The sequence below is a fragment of the Vipera ursinii genome (genome assembly GCF_947247035.1).
Source record: "Vipera ursinii genome assembly, chromosome: 8".
NCBI classification, from domain to species: Eukaryota; Metazoa; Chordata; class Lepidosauria; order Squamata; family Viperidae; genus Vipera; species Vipera ursinii.
Window position 1 is genome coordinate 2,045,498 of NC_139519.1, and position 11,879 is coordinate 2,057,376.

The window sequence follows — 11,879 nt, forward strand, 5'->3', positions numbered from 1 at the left end:
TGCCAGGACTGCTTGGTCTTCCTTGCCCACCTTCCTTTCGGCAGGCGTGGGTAGAATAGCATCCTTTGGAAAAGAGGCATCCCAGGCCTGCTGTGCGTCTGGTGACCTCGGGGCGTTTCTATCCCAGCCAGAACTCCGGGCGGCTTCCATTTCCGGCGCAGCCCTCAGCTGGGAGAAGCTAACTGTAAATGGGGAGAAAGGAAGCGGTGCGAAGCCTTTGGAGCAGCTGGTTCTTCAGGGCCGCCTCTTCCACTTCCCACCAGGTGAAAGCCGGCTCCTGCAATGCCGGTGGGGCCGGCTCCTGCGAGCAGTCGCTTCCGACCGTGGCCACCACGTTGAAGCAGATGCCGTCGCTTTGCCCTGGATCCTTGCCAAGATGCTGCAGGCCGAGCAGGCCCTGGAGGCGGACGGCCACCTCGGGCCGGGCCGTGCATTTCCGGAGCAGCGGCTGCACGGCTGCCAGGAGCCTCTTGCCCGGCTTCGAGGGAGACGGGCTGCTGATTGCCACGGGCAGGTGCGGCACCCCGCCCGTTTCCAGGAGCACCCACAAGGAGTCGTCGCCGCCGGCGAAGACGAGCAAGAACCTCTGGCAAACCGACGCGCAGGGCAGCTCCACCGGCAGGACGGGAGGATGGCGGGGGCTGGCGCGGTACTGCAGGGCCAGCTCCATTAAGGGCAGGATGTCCCGCGAGCGGAGCGGCAGGGCGGGGCTCTCCCGGTCCCACCACAGCGCCTGCAGGGACTCCGCGTCTGCCTGCCGCAGGCTCTTCAGCGTCCCGCCTAGAGAAAGGGAGATCAGCGCTAGGGAGCTGCGCCCGGCCGGGCTCGGCTTAAGGGCCGCGGCGGGAGGTCGACGCCAGGGCGGGCGAGCAAAGCAGAAACCGGCGAGAGGAGGCGCGCCAAGCTTTAGGAAGCCTTTTGCGAGCCCGCGGACTGGAAGGAGGCGCCGCCTGCCAGGGCTCCAGCCGGGGGAAGAACGCTCGCTTGGGAACAGCCGATAACTCCATCCAGGGGCTTCAAGCCTCCCACCCGCCAGTCGGGGGGGGGCAGCCCGTACGTTCGCTCCAGCCGGCGGATCGCCCCCCCCGCGGAGCCCCTCCAGCAGAGCCGGCGAGCCCGCCCCCTCGCGCATCCCCGGGCCGGGCCCCACCGGTGGGCCGGGCGAGAAAGACGAAGCGGATCCAGCAGGGGCCGCGCTCCTCCACCGCCAGCAGCGTGAGCGGCCGGCACTGCAGCCCCGTCTCCTCCTGCACCTCCCGCCGCACGGCCTCCACCACGGTCTCGCGGGGCTCCATCCGGCCGGCCGGCAGGTACCAGCTCCCGTAGCACTCGCGCTTGGCCTCCTGCATCACCAGCACCTCGTCCTGCGCCGGGCGACGGGGGGGGGAGAGAGAAGGGGTCGTTAACGGGCGGCCCGCGGGCGCCGCGCGGGGCGAGGGGCGGGGGCCGACTCCGCGGACCTTCTCGTTGAGCAGCACCGCCAGCACCACGTAGCAGACGTTGCCCCGCAGGCGCGCCGGCTCGGGGGCGCCCGGGTCGCTGCCGCCCGCCTCGGGCATCGGCCAGCCCTCCCCGCCGAGCAGCGCCCGCAGCTCCTCGTCCGCCATCCCGCCGCCCGGAGGCCGTTGCGTCGCCCGCGCGGCAGCCCCGCCCCCCGCAAGAGACGCGCCGAGGCTGCGCGGGCGGGGAAAAGGCCTTTATTGGAAGGCTGAAAGGGGCGGCGGCCCCGAGGAAGCTTCGCTTGGTGGCTCCGGCCGAGGATGGCGCGCGCGGACGAGCCGGGCAAGCGCGGCGGCGGCTCTTCCTCGTTCCGCGCCCCGCCGGCCGGGCGGCTCTGGGCGTGGGGAAACGACGAAGAGCTGGCGGGGCCCTGACCCAGCTGGAGGCCTTGCCCGCCGCGCCTCCGGGAGAGCCTAGGGCTCTTGGTCCGGCCTCTGCTTCCGGGAACGGCTTCGGAGCCCCCGAGAAGAACTCTGCGAAAAGAAGGCGGCCAGCAGCGTTTAGGGGGGGGCGAGGCCAGGACTCCATCCCCCCCCCCGCTCCGAGCCAGAGCAAGCCCGGGGTTCCCCGCCGCCTGGCCCAGCCTGCCGCCTGACCTCTTTCGCTGGCGGCCGCTTCTTCACCTGCCGGGAGCTTTGGCTTCTGGCCAAGGGCTTGGGAAGGGCGGGGTCCTTGCAGCGGCCTCTGGAGGGGGCAGAGACTTCAGAGTCTGTCCAGCAGTCCTCCTCCTCCTCCTCGCTATCGGAGCCCGGCTGCTGCCTGCGCCCTAGGCAAATACAGGCCGAAGGAAGACTCAGAGCAGCAACCTGTGAACCTCTGGATGTCTGTCCAGAGTGAAGCTGGATGCAAGGCGCCCCTAACTTGATAAAAGGAATGTCTGGCCTCCCCATGAATGAAACTGAGATTCGCCATACCCTCTTTACTTTCAACCAGATCCCTGCATTGACTGATCACATGCGCAAACTAGTATCTCCAACTGTCGAGAACATTTTTTAAAAAATCTGGCTTGATTGACATTTAAGATCTCTCATCCCTTTTGATTGGAAAAAGGAACTACAAAATTTATGTTGGATTCTTGATTAAAAGCAAAGCACTTGGTGCAGAGTTTGCTACCCCACCCTTTAAGGAACTCAACTCGGTCTCAAAAGAACCCTCAGAAATCAGTCTGGGCTGAAGGAATGATAATCCCCAGGTTGTGTACCACACTCCTGGAGAAATGATCCCACCTAGGAGTAAAGAGGGAAGATATGCAGACCTAGGGGACCTCAACGTCCACAGCCACTCAGCCTTGGTAGGGCTGAATTCGAGTCAATTTGCCTCCCTGGTAAACTATGCACACACAGGTGTGTACCTCATCTCAAGATATGCACAGCAGAAATGTCAAACTTACAGTAAGATTCCTGTTGCAGATGTATTCCCTCCCTCATCTGAAGTCTTAATCCTGCATTGCTTGTATGGCCCTTAGACACCATTAAAGTGGCTATAACATTTGACCACCCCACCTTATGTTTTGGAAATAACTCAAGAGGGGGAATAACATATCTAACTCATTCCTCCTATTTTCCCAACAATCACTACCCCATGAGATGTGCTGAAAGTGAATGGCTGACCCAGGGTCACCCAGCTGGTTTTTCATGGCTATGCGGGGACTGGAACTCAGATTCCTGGTTCCAAGTTTGGCGTCTTAACCACTAAGCCAAACTTGCTCCAATAGGCTGGGTTCACCCAAAAGGGATTGCCCCACAGTAAAACTGGTGGCATAACCAGTGATAACTGAACAAACATCCATAGCGTGGTTTAACTTGATCTAGAGAAGATACTAAGACTCAAAATGTGGACTTCCGGTTTGCCATCGCAGCCACTGGAGGGTGAGCTCCATCTTCCACGTTCAATTTTGCATCTCTGGGAGACCCTGGAAAGGGTCGAAAGTTGTCCTGTAGGGGCAACAAGCAAGGAGGGGATCCTTGCTTGATCACGGGAGGGTGGTAGCCCTTCCTCTTGATCCGGGGCAGACCTCCAAACCGGCAGACAAAACACCAGCCATAGAAATATGGCCCATCACTAGACTGCAGGTAGGTAAAGGTTCCCCCGCACATGCGTGCTAGTCATTTCCGACTAGGGGCTGGTGCTCATCTCCGTTTCAAAGCTGAAGAGCCAGCACTTGTCCGAGGACGTCTCTGGTCATGTGGCCGGCATGACTAGACGCCAAAGGCGCACAGAACACTTACCTTCCCACAGTAGTGGTCCCTATTTTTCTACTTGCCTTTTTATGTGCTTTCGAACTGCTAGGTTGGCAGAAGCTGGGACAAGTAACAGGCGCTCACTCTGTTACGCGGCACTCAGGATTCGACCCACCAAACTGCCGACCTTCTGATCGACAATCTCAGCGTCCTAACCCACTGAGCCACCACGTCCCATAGACTGCAGATAGCCGAAGTCAAACTTACCACCAGGCCCTTCTAAAGCAGTACAGATGAGACGGTGAGATCTGAACGTCTCTTGAAGCCTAATTATCTTTTTTACCTGTATAAGCTGCCCAAAGTATTTTCCCCCCTGTGGAGAGAGGGAAGAGAAATCCTATCCCACCCTCTAAAAGCAGTGGTGACTGACTATCCAGGGGAGTTAACGCTGAAAGAATCACCTTATTTTAACTGGATTTATATGCTTCTAAAATTTGGGGATCAAAAGATTTCTTATCCCTATTGAACATTTGGGTTTTTACTTACCAAAAAGAAGTAAAATTGGAAAAAGAAATATAAAAATTTATTTAAAAACCTTAAACGGCATTGGTTACATCTTGTGGCTAAATCTGATATTACAACCTGTTATTGTCTAAGAGAGACTTGGCTTGAAGCCCAGACTATAGATAAGACTTTTTCTACCTTGGCAGATATCAGCTGTGAGAAGCTCAGCTGTGTTCTATACCCAGTGATAAAATTATTTTCATCCCTTGATTGTAAAGCTTTTAATCTAATACACCACTAAGAGAATATGGATGAAGATCAGGAACAGATTCTTTCTGTCAAAAGCAATTCATGAAACTATTATTACAGCCTCCAATGAAATAAGACACAAGAACAAGATGTCAGCCTAAATGTTCAAACCCTAACTTTGACTACAATTAAAGAAGCAACTACACAGAACACAATAGAAGAAGTGGAACAATCAAACACTATGATAGAGGATTCAATGGACAACAAACACAGTTAATGGAAAACCCACAAAAGGGACTGATAACACTGAAAATGGAAAAGACTTTCTATATAAACCAGAAGAAATTTGAGGAGCAAGAAGAACAGGCCAAAGGGAAGATAAACATTCCAGGACAACTACGGGGAGATAGAATAATAGACAATTTGTTAGTCCTTCCAAAAAAATGGTGATTGGATGGGCTCTTATTTCAAATAATATATACAATAACAAAGGGAGATCTATTTGATGATTTAAAAGCACAGACATGGAAGGCGAGTTGGCAAAGAAAGAAAGCTAGAATAAGGGTCAAGAAAATAGGGGTTTGGATTTATTAATGAGGATGTTATGTTATCAATTAGAATACACACACAAACAAGATGTGTAGTTTGAATACTAGATTATGCTATGAATTGAGATAAAGAAAACTGGTCATTTAAAACTCAGAAGTATAAATATCTAAAGTTAAATTTGAATATTGATGAGAAATTAAAAATTGGGAGAAACAAATAGGATATTGTCTATAAAGATTGAATGTAAAATTAAGATACATATAAGTTTAAAAAAATGATAAATGTAATAAGCACCTTTACGTAGTTGACAAAATAAGAACTGTGTTTAAATATGAGATAGTAGATATTAAGAGAAAAAGAGATGAAGTATTTGATGTTGAAATAAGGGGAATTTTGGCCATTAAATTTAAGACATTTAAAAATTAATAGAAAATAAGAATGTTATACTGTATTATCAATTAGATTATGTAAGATGGTGAGAAATACAATATTTCAAATCGATAGGACATGTATCTTGAATATTAGATTTTGTGATGAATTGTGGTAAATGAAACTTTGGTTACCTAAAACTTGGAAATTATAAATATTAAATGTTAAATATTGACGGGAAACTAAAAATTGGGGAAAAAATTACAGGACAACGATTGTCTATAAAGATTGAATGTTAAAGCAATTAGGATATGTATAAGCTAAAAACTATTGATAAATGTAACAATATTTTTACTTAATTGATATAAGAATTGTATTAGCTTAAACATGAGACAGTAAATAGTAGGAGAAAAAGAGAGGAAATATTTAATGTGGTAATTTTAGATTTGTATTAAAGACACTTGTATGTTATTTAATTATTAATCTAGCCATGTTACTTTTTAAATACTTAAATGTAAAACTAGAAAGTCAATAAAAATTTTTTTTAAAAAAAGGAAACAAAATGCTGAACTACAAAAGTGACCGAATGCCATGTTAAGGTAGTCATCTTGAACCTAGCCTTGGAGGAGTTTAAAAACACTGGATAGTTTTGTATCTTGCTCTACAATGAAGGTTTCCTTACCAACTGGTTGCCGGCATAGTTCCTGTTCCTCCAGATAGAGGGGATCTGAATAATGCACCATGGCTGTTTCTGGGATGGAGCGCAAATCCTGCATACTGAAGCTGCGTAAACGACCTGCCAGAGCACCCTGGCCCTAACCGGGAGACAAGAGAGTTAAAGGGAATTATTTGGGAATCGACAAAGGGGTTGCTTCAGAAATGGGAAATAGTATTTCAGAAGAGAAAGATCCACAGTTCCTGATACTTAACCCAAAGTACATATATGAGAAGCCTTTATAGAAACATAGGAGGTGGTAGTAGTAGGTGAGGAAGGAAATTAGTTACCCATGTGATACAAGCTGAAAATGGCATAGAATTAGGGGGGAAAGCAGCCCAATACCGCCTAGTTACCAAAGATGATTTGGGGGTGAGAAACCTGCTTCTACAGGAAGGAATACCAATGGCAGTACCTCCCCTCCCCTTCGTTCCGCAAGGCCCAAGCTTGCCAATCCCGCCAAGAGACCAGAGCAAAGGAAACATCAGAGGTTACTTTTGCAGCCACCTGGATAGCTGCTGTGGCTGCCACATTGATGCTCTTCTTCCCAAAGCTCACAAGACTCTCATAGCCACGCTCTTTGGCTTGGCAGATGAAGTGGTCAATCTCCTGCAGGAATTCACATACAATTGACAGGTTCAGAAGAAGGGCATCCCCCAAAAAATCCCCTCCAGGTTTTCCCCATGCATCTCCTGCCACAGGATAAGGAAGTGCTCCTGCCACTCAACTGCAGGAAAGGAAGGGGGGCAAGGAGTGGAGGTCTGGCACCCAAAAAGCCTTTTACCTTTCCCTCCCATTTATTGCCATGGGTGGCAAGGAGGCAGCTATTTCGGTACAAGTGGTGTGATCATTACAGAGACCCCAATCTTCTGCTGCCTGTACCCATTTCCCAAAGGCTGCCTCCAGCTCTGACTCCTTGTTTTGCCTTGCTGAAGCACATTCTAAGTTGGCATAATTTCATGCAGGCTCAGCGCCTTTAAAGGTGCAGTCAGGAAATGCTCTGCATTATTTTCATTGAGAAAAAGGGGGAAAACAGGACAATGGGCACTGCTGTCCACTCACCAACAACAGTGGCCTGGGCTAGGAAGAGCATTACCTTTTCTTTGCTGGACAGCGTAGGATGCACAAGCTTGCGGTACAACAGGCTGGCCCCCTTTGTGTAAGGAGACAGGAGCCATACCACAAAGGCCATTTTGATCTCATAGTAGAAGGGAAACCTGCAACCAAAAAGATACCCATGGAGCCAGCAGTGCCCAACAGATTGCTGACTTTGTTCTGTGGAGGAAATTGTCCACACAAAATACAATGCAAAACAGAGAATTAGTCGCTGGCAATACCAACAGAACATGATCCCATGAAGTACTTTGCAAAGGTTGCCTTCAGCAACCAGCACCGCCCACATACATTCCCCTTTTGTAATTCAGTCCTCAAGGTGTGGCTTCTCAATGCCTCCTCCGGAGTCGCCCCATTGCCTCTCTCTGGCTTACTCTCCTAGCCTCTTTGTTTGCGGGCGTCTCTCATTTCCTCCTACCCAGCCTCCCCACCCAGCTACGTCTCATCCTGAGCACGAGCAGAAGGGCCAGGTTCCTCACTGGAATGTAAGTCTTGGAGCTCATCAGAGCCTTCCTCCGACTCTGCTGGCTCCCCAAACCCCTCCTCCTCCTCCTCAGATTCCCCGGACTCAGCTGGCACGGAATCACAACAGACTTCAGCAATGGCTATCCTGGCAAATGGGCTACTTTCAGAACTAAGGAGGGTTAGAAGAAGCCTTTCCAGAAAACCCAGAGATGATTAGGGAACTAAAGGAATCCCAGCACTCGTTTGCTACCTCCGAGAACAGAGCCATTTCAGTTACTGTAGGTAGTTCTCTACCTACAACCATTTGTTCAATGACCAGTTATGATGGCACTGAATGAATGGTGGTTACAACTGGCCTTTGGAGTCCTGGCAGTCCCAGCAATCTCCCCAGCCCCCCAGGCATGTGATCGTGATCTGGGCACTTGGCAACTGGTTCACACTTATGACTGGTTGCAGCATCCTACGTTCATGTGACCGCCTTTTGCCCCTTGGCAACAATCAACTAGCAATTAAAGCTACTGTTTTGACTCTGGCCCAATCACATGATCTCTCCCAAACAAGAAAAGCCAGAGCAAGACGATAAACCACATCCGTGTGATGGGTTGGCTGTGAAGGCCACCCCAACTGAATCTTCCTAACAAGAAGGGCTGGATCCAATTTTCCTCTATACGTGCTCAGAGCCAGTTAAAACAGACGTGTCAAACCCAAGGCCCGGGGGCCAGATCCAGCCCGCGAAGTGGTTTCATGCGGCCCGTGAAGCCATCCTGGAAACAGTGAGGGAACGGCCCCCACTGCCTTGGCCCTGGCCCAGAGACCCTCCTTCTGCCAGAGACCCCCAGATCTGTCCCAGTCCTGCCCAGGACCCCATAGGCACCCTTGATACGAACGATGTAGAGCTGGCCATGCCCACCCAGGAGGCCATACGCACTCTAGCCACGGCCACCCAGTAGGCCACACCCACCCTGGCTATACCCACCCGGCCCCCTGAGGGCAACCGCAATGCTGATGCGGCCCTCAATGAAATTGAGTTTGACACCCGAGGTAAAATGTTTCAGCTCTGCCCAGCAAACTCATTGGCTGCATTAAGCAGTAAAATGTCAACTTAGGATTTAAGGGTGGTAACCCAACCGTGGCTTATTTAAATCATGCTGACATTTTTTTCCTGTCTCATTTACTCGAAAAGCTTACCGCAAGTATAAATTGGGAAAACCGTGAAAGGGGAGCAACAAATATAATGAGATAAAGAGGTGAACTTAGTTCGGATAGTAGGTCAAGCAAAACAGGAAGAACAGAATACTAACAACCATTCTGAGTCACGGACAGATGTGAAAAAAGGGCAAGCCACTGGTTGGGAAAACGGAGTGGGGGGCAAAGCCCCTCCCCAATGCAGAAGGTGGTTAATGGCCAAGGATGGGGAGGGGGGAGCTTTAAGTGCTCCTTTTTGCTGTAGAATTCCAACTGCTGCACAGCCCTTCGCAGCGGGCGTTTCTGCAGGCGCAGGCAGCCGGGTCCGGCTAAAGCCTCGACTTGTTCCGCCTCGTCCCGCCTGGCAAGGAGCGACCCACCAGGAAAAGAAGGCGTCCGTGACGGTCTCCGTGGCCATGAAGAGCGCGAAGACGATCCAGTACATCATCCAGCGCACCTGGGGAGCCAGGAGGTGAGTCGGACCGCTGCCGCCGCCCCCCGCCCGGTCCCCGAGGAAGAGGGGCGCGGAGACCCGGCGGGCTCTCACTCACGTACTCCCGGACGTCCTTGTTCCTCACGGCCTTGTACGAGGCGTAGGCCGGGTACAGCGTCCCCAGCAGGAGCCTGTAACGCAAGGGCGGCGTCAGGCAGGCCGGCCAGCCTCGGTAGGCGCCCGCCAGCAGAGCCAGCCAGGCCCGCCGCCCGCAGCGCAGCGCGGCGGCCTTCAGGGCGCCCAGCACCGTGGCCGGCGGAGGGCGAGCGGGTTTCTCCGGGAGCCGCCGCCGCCGCTCCCTCCCCGCCCGGGATCCGCCCCGCCGCCCCCGGCCCGGGACTCACTGCACGGCGCGGCTCAGCGCCCAGGCCACCATCGCCGCTCCAACCGCCCGCGCGCGCTGCCATTGGCCGCCTTTATCCCCGCCCCCGCCGCGGCCGGCCAATCGAGGCGGGGCCGCGAGCAGCCCTCGGTCTGGTTTCCGTTGTTTGGATCTGGCGGCTGCTGGATTGGGCGGAGTTTCTCCTGCGAGTCCCCCTGCCCCCGCCTCTCCTCCATCACGTGCCAGACTCCGGCTTGGTCTGCGCTTCCAGTCCAACTTCAACTTCGGGGAGTCTCGCGAGAGCGCCGAATGGGAGCCGGGGGCGGGGCTTTCGGGAGGATGTTTCGTGGCGGCTTCTGTCAGCCGCGCGTTTGCTGTGCGTTTGTTCCTCTCCGAGGGGCCGTTTCTGTCATCCGAGGCCCTTGAATGCTCAGTCTGAAAGCCCAGCTGGTCCCAAGAGTGGAGGCTGCTACTGAGGAAGTCCCTATTTATCACGTTCATGTTATTTATTATATAGTTGGTTATTATTTTATTTTCCTGGGCTCCAAGATCACTGCAGACGGGGACTGTAGCCAGGAAATTAAAAGACGCTTGCTCCTGGGGAGGAAAGCCATGGCAAATCTAGACAGCACACTAAAAAGTAGAGACGTCACCCTGTCCACAAAAGTGCGTATAGTCAAGGCTGTGGTCTTCCCATTTGCAATGTATGGCTGCGAAAGGGGGACCATAAGAAAGGCTGAGCGCCAAAGAATTGAGGCCTTTGAACTCTGGTGCTGGAGAAGACTCCTGCGAGTCCCTTGGACTGCGAGGCGATCAAACCGGTCAGTCCTAGAGGAGATCAATCCTGACTGCTCTTTAGAAGGCCAGATCCTGAAGCTAAAACTCAAGTACTTTGGCCACCTAATGAGAAGGAAGGACTCCCTGGAGAAGAGCCTAATGCTGGGAAAGATCAAGGGCAATAAAAGAAGGGGACGACAGAGAATGAGGTGGCTGGATGGAGTCACTGAAGCAGGAGGCGTGAGCTTAAATGGACTCCAGAAGATGGTAGAGGACAGGAAGGCCTGGAGGAACGTTGTCCATAGGGTCGCGATGGGTCGGACATGACTTCGCCACTAACAACACACTAAAGAGAGAAGATGGCAAGGAAGTAACAGGCAATCAGTGTTCACAAAAAAATGATAGGCAAACACACAAAAAACATAACTGCAAAAGATACTAGAAACAAAAATTAAAATAAGCAAGAAAATGGTAAGGGAACACCTATTCGACCTTGACAAATATATATCACCAGGACCCGACAGATTACATCCCAGAGTTCTGAACATCATATCTTTCAAGAATCCTGGATTACCCAGGAAGTACTTGAGGATTGGGAAAAGGAAAAAAACAGACCCAGGAAACTACAGACCAATCAGTTTAACATCAATACCTGGGAAGATCCTGGAAAAGATAATAAAAAAAACAGATCTGCAAACAATTAAAAAGGTAAAGGTTCCCCCGCACATGCGTGCTAGTTGTTTCCAACTAGGGGCCGGTGCTCATCTCCGTTTCAAAGCCGAAGAGCCAGTGTTTGTCCGAGGACGTCTCCGTGGTCATGTGGCCGGCATGACTGGACGCCAAAGGCGCACAGAACACTGTTACCTTCCCACCGTAGTGGTCCCTATTTTTCTACTTGCATTTTTACGTGCTTTCAAACTGCTAGGTTGGCAGAAGCTGGGATGAGTAAAAGCAAACAAAGTTATAACCGGTAGCTAGCACGGGTTTCTCAAAAACAGATCATGCCAAACCAATCTTATTTCATTCTTTGATAAAGTGACCAAATTAGTAGAGCAGTGAAACGCTGTGGACGTAGTATAGTTAGATTTCAATAAGGCATTTGACAAAATAGACCACAACCTACTGCTAGATAAGCTAGAAAAAGGTGGAATAGACCAGGGCTTTTCAACCTTTTCACTGATTGTACCACTTTTAGGATATGGCAATAGTCAAGTATCACCAGTCGCCCAACAAGGTGTCAAAAATCTGCTGACCAAAAAAAAGGGGGAAAAATGATAAAGTACAGGTAGCCCTTGACTTACAACAATTCGCTTAGTGACTGTTCGAAGTTACAGCGGCACTGAAAAAAGTGACTTATGACCATTTTTCTCACATGTCTTTTGCAGCATCCCTAGGGTCATGTGATTTACATTCGGATGCTTGGCAACTGATTCATACTTATGACGGTCACAGTGTCCC

At 51.4% G+C, this 11,879-nt stretch overlaps 2 protein-coding genes across 6 annotated transcripts; both read right to left on the bottom strand.

The window, feature by feature from the left end:
• Positions 1-114: 114 nt before the first annotated feature.
• Positions 115-1,649, bottom strand: NUDT18 (nudix hydrolase 18). Of its 2 annotated transcripts, XM_083368316.1 has the most exons (3): positions 1,461-1,649; positions 1,151-1,364; positions 115-780 (listed from the first exon to the last, which is right to left on the bottom strand). In XM_083368316.1, exons 1-3 carry the CDS (start codon positions 1,605-1,607, stop codon positions 179-181), a joined length of 963 nt encoding a protein of 320 aa, XP_083224442.1. In that variant the 5' UTR covers positions 1,608-1,649; the 3' UTR covers positions 115-178. The 2 variants fall into 2 exon arrangements, with proteins under 2 accessions (XP_083224442.1, XP_083224441.1); XM_083368315.1 differs by having other exon boundaries at positions 1,151-1,649.
• A 14-nt stretch (positions 1,650-1,663) lies between these two features.
• REEP4 (receptor accessory protein 4) lies at positions 1,664-10,040 on the bottom strand. Of its 4 annotated transcripts, XR_014493145.1 has the most exons (9): positions 9,667-10,040; positions 9,385-9,453; positions 9,210-9,286; positions 7,163-7,283; positions 6,562-6,675; positions 6,034-6,166; positions 2,636-2,726; positions 2,097-2,266; positions 1,664-1,973 (listed from the first exon to the last, which is right to left on the bottom strand). XR_014493145.1 is itself a non-coding variant. In XM_083368317.1 (8 exons), the coding sequence occupies exons 1-8, from the start codon at positions 9,727-9,729 to the stop codon at positions 1,914-1,916; spliced, it is 807 nt and encodes a 268-aa protein (XP_083224443.1). In that variant the 5' UTR covers positions 9,730-10,040; the 3' UTR covers positions 1,664-1,913. The 4 variants fall into 4 exon arrangements, 3 of the variants coding, with proteins under 3 accessions (XP_083224443.1, XP_083224445.1, XP_083224444.1); XM_083368317.1 differs by lacking the exon at positions 2,636-2,726; XM_083368319.1 differs by lacking the exon at positions 2,636-2,726 and having other exon boundaries at positions 9,381-9,453.
• Between the last annotated feature and the right edge of the window lie 1,839 nt (positions 10,041-11,879).

What these genes read in the sequence shown, in the direction of transcription:
- NUDT18 (XM_083368315.1), bottom strand. Translation starts at nt 1,607, where the DNA reads ATGGCGGACGAGGAGCTGCGGGCGCTGCTCGGCGGGGAGGGCTGGCCG. An exon ending in CTTTCTCGCCCGGCCCACCG is followed by an intron (nt 781 to 1,150) that starts GTGGGGCCCGGC and finishes CCCTTTCTCTAG; the next exon opens with GCGGGACGCTGAAGAGCCTG.
- REEP4 (XM_083368317.1), bottom strand. Translation starts at nt 9,729, where the DNA reads ATGGCAGCGCGCGCGGGCGGTTGGAGCGGCGATGGTGGCCTGGGCGCT. An exon ending in CGCTGTCCAGCAAAGAAAAG is followed by an intron (nt 6,676 to 7,162) that starts GTAATGCTCTTC and finishes GAATTCCTGCAG; the next exon opens with GAGATTGACCACTTCATCTG. An exon ending in CTATCCAGGTGGCTGCAAAA is followed by an intron (nt 6,167 to 6,561) that starts GTAACCTCTGAT and finishes TCTCCCGGTTAG; the next exon opens with GGCCAGGGTGCTCTGGCAGG.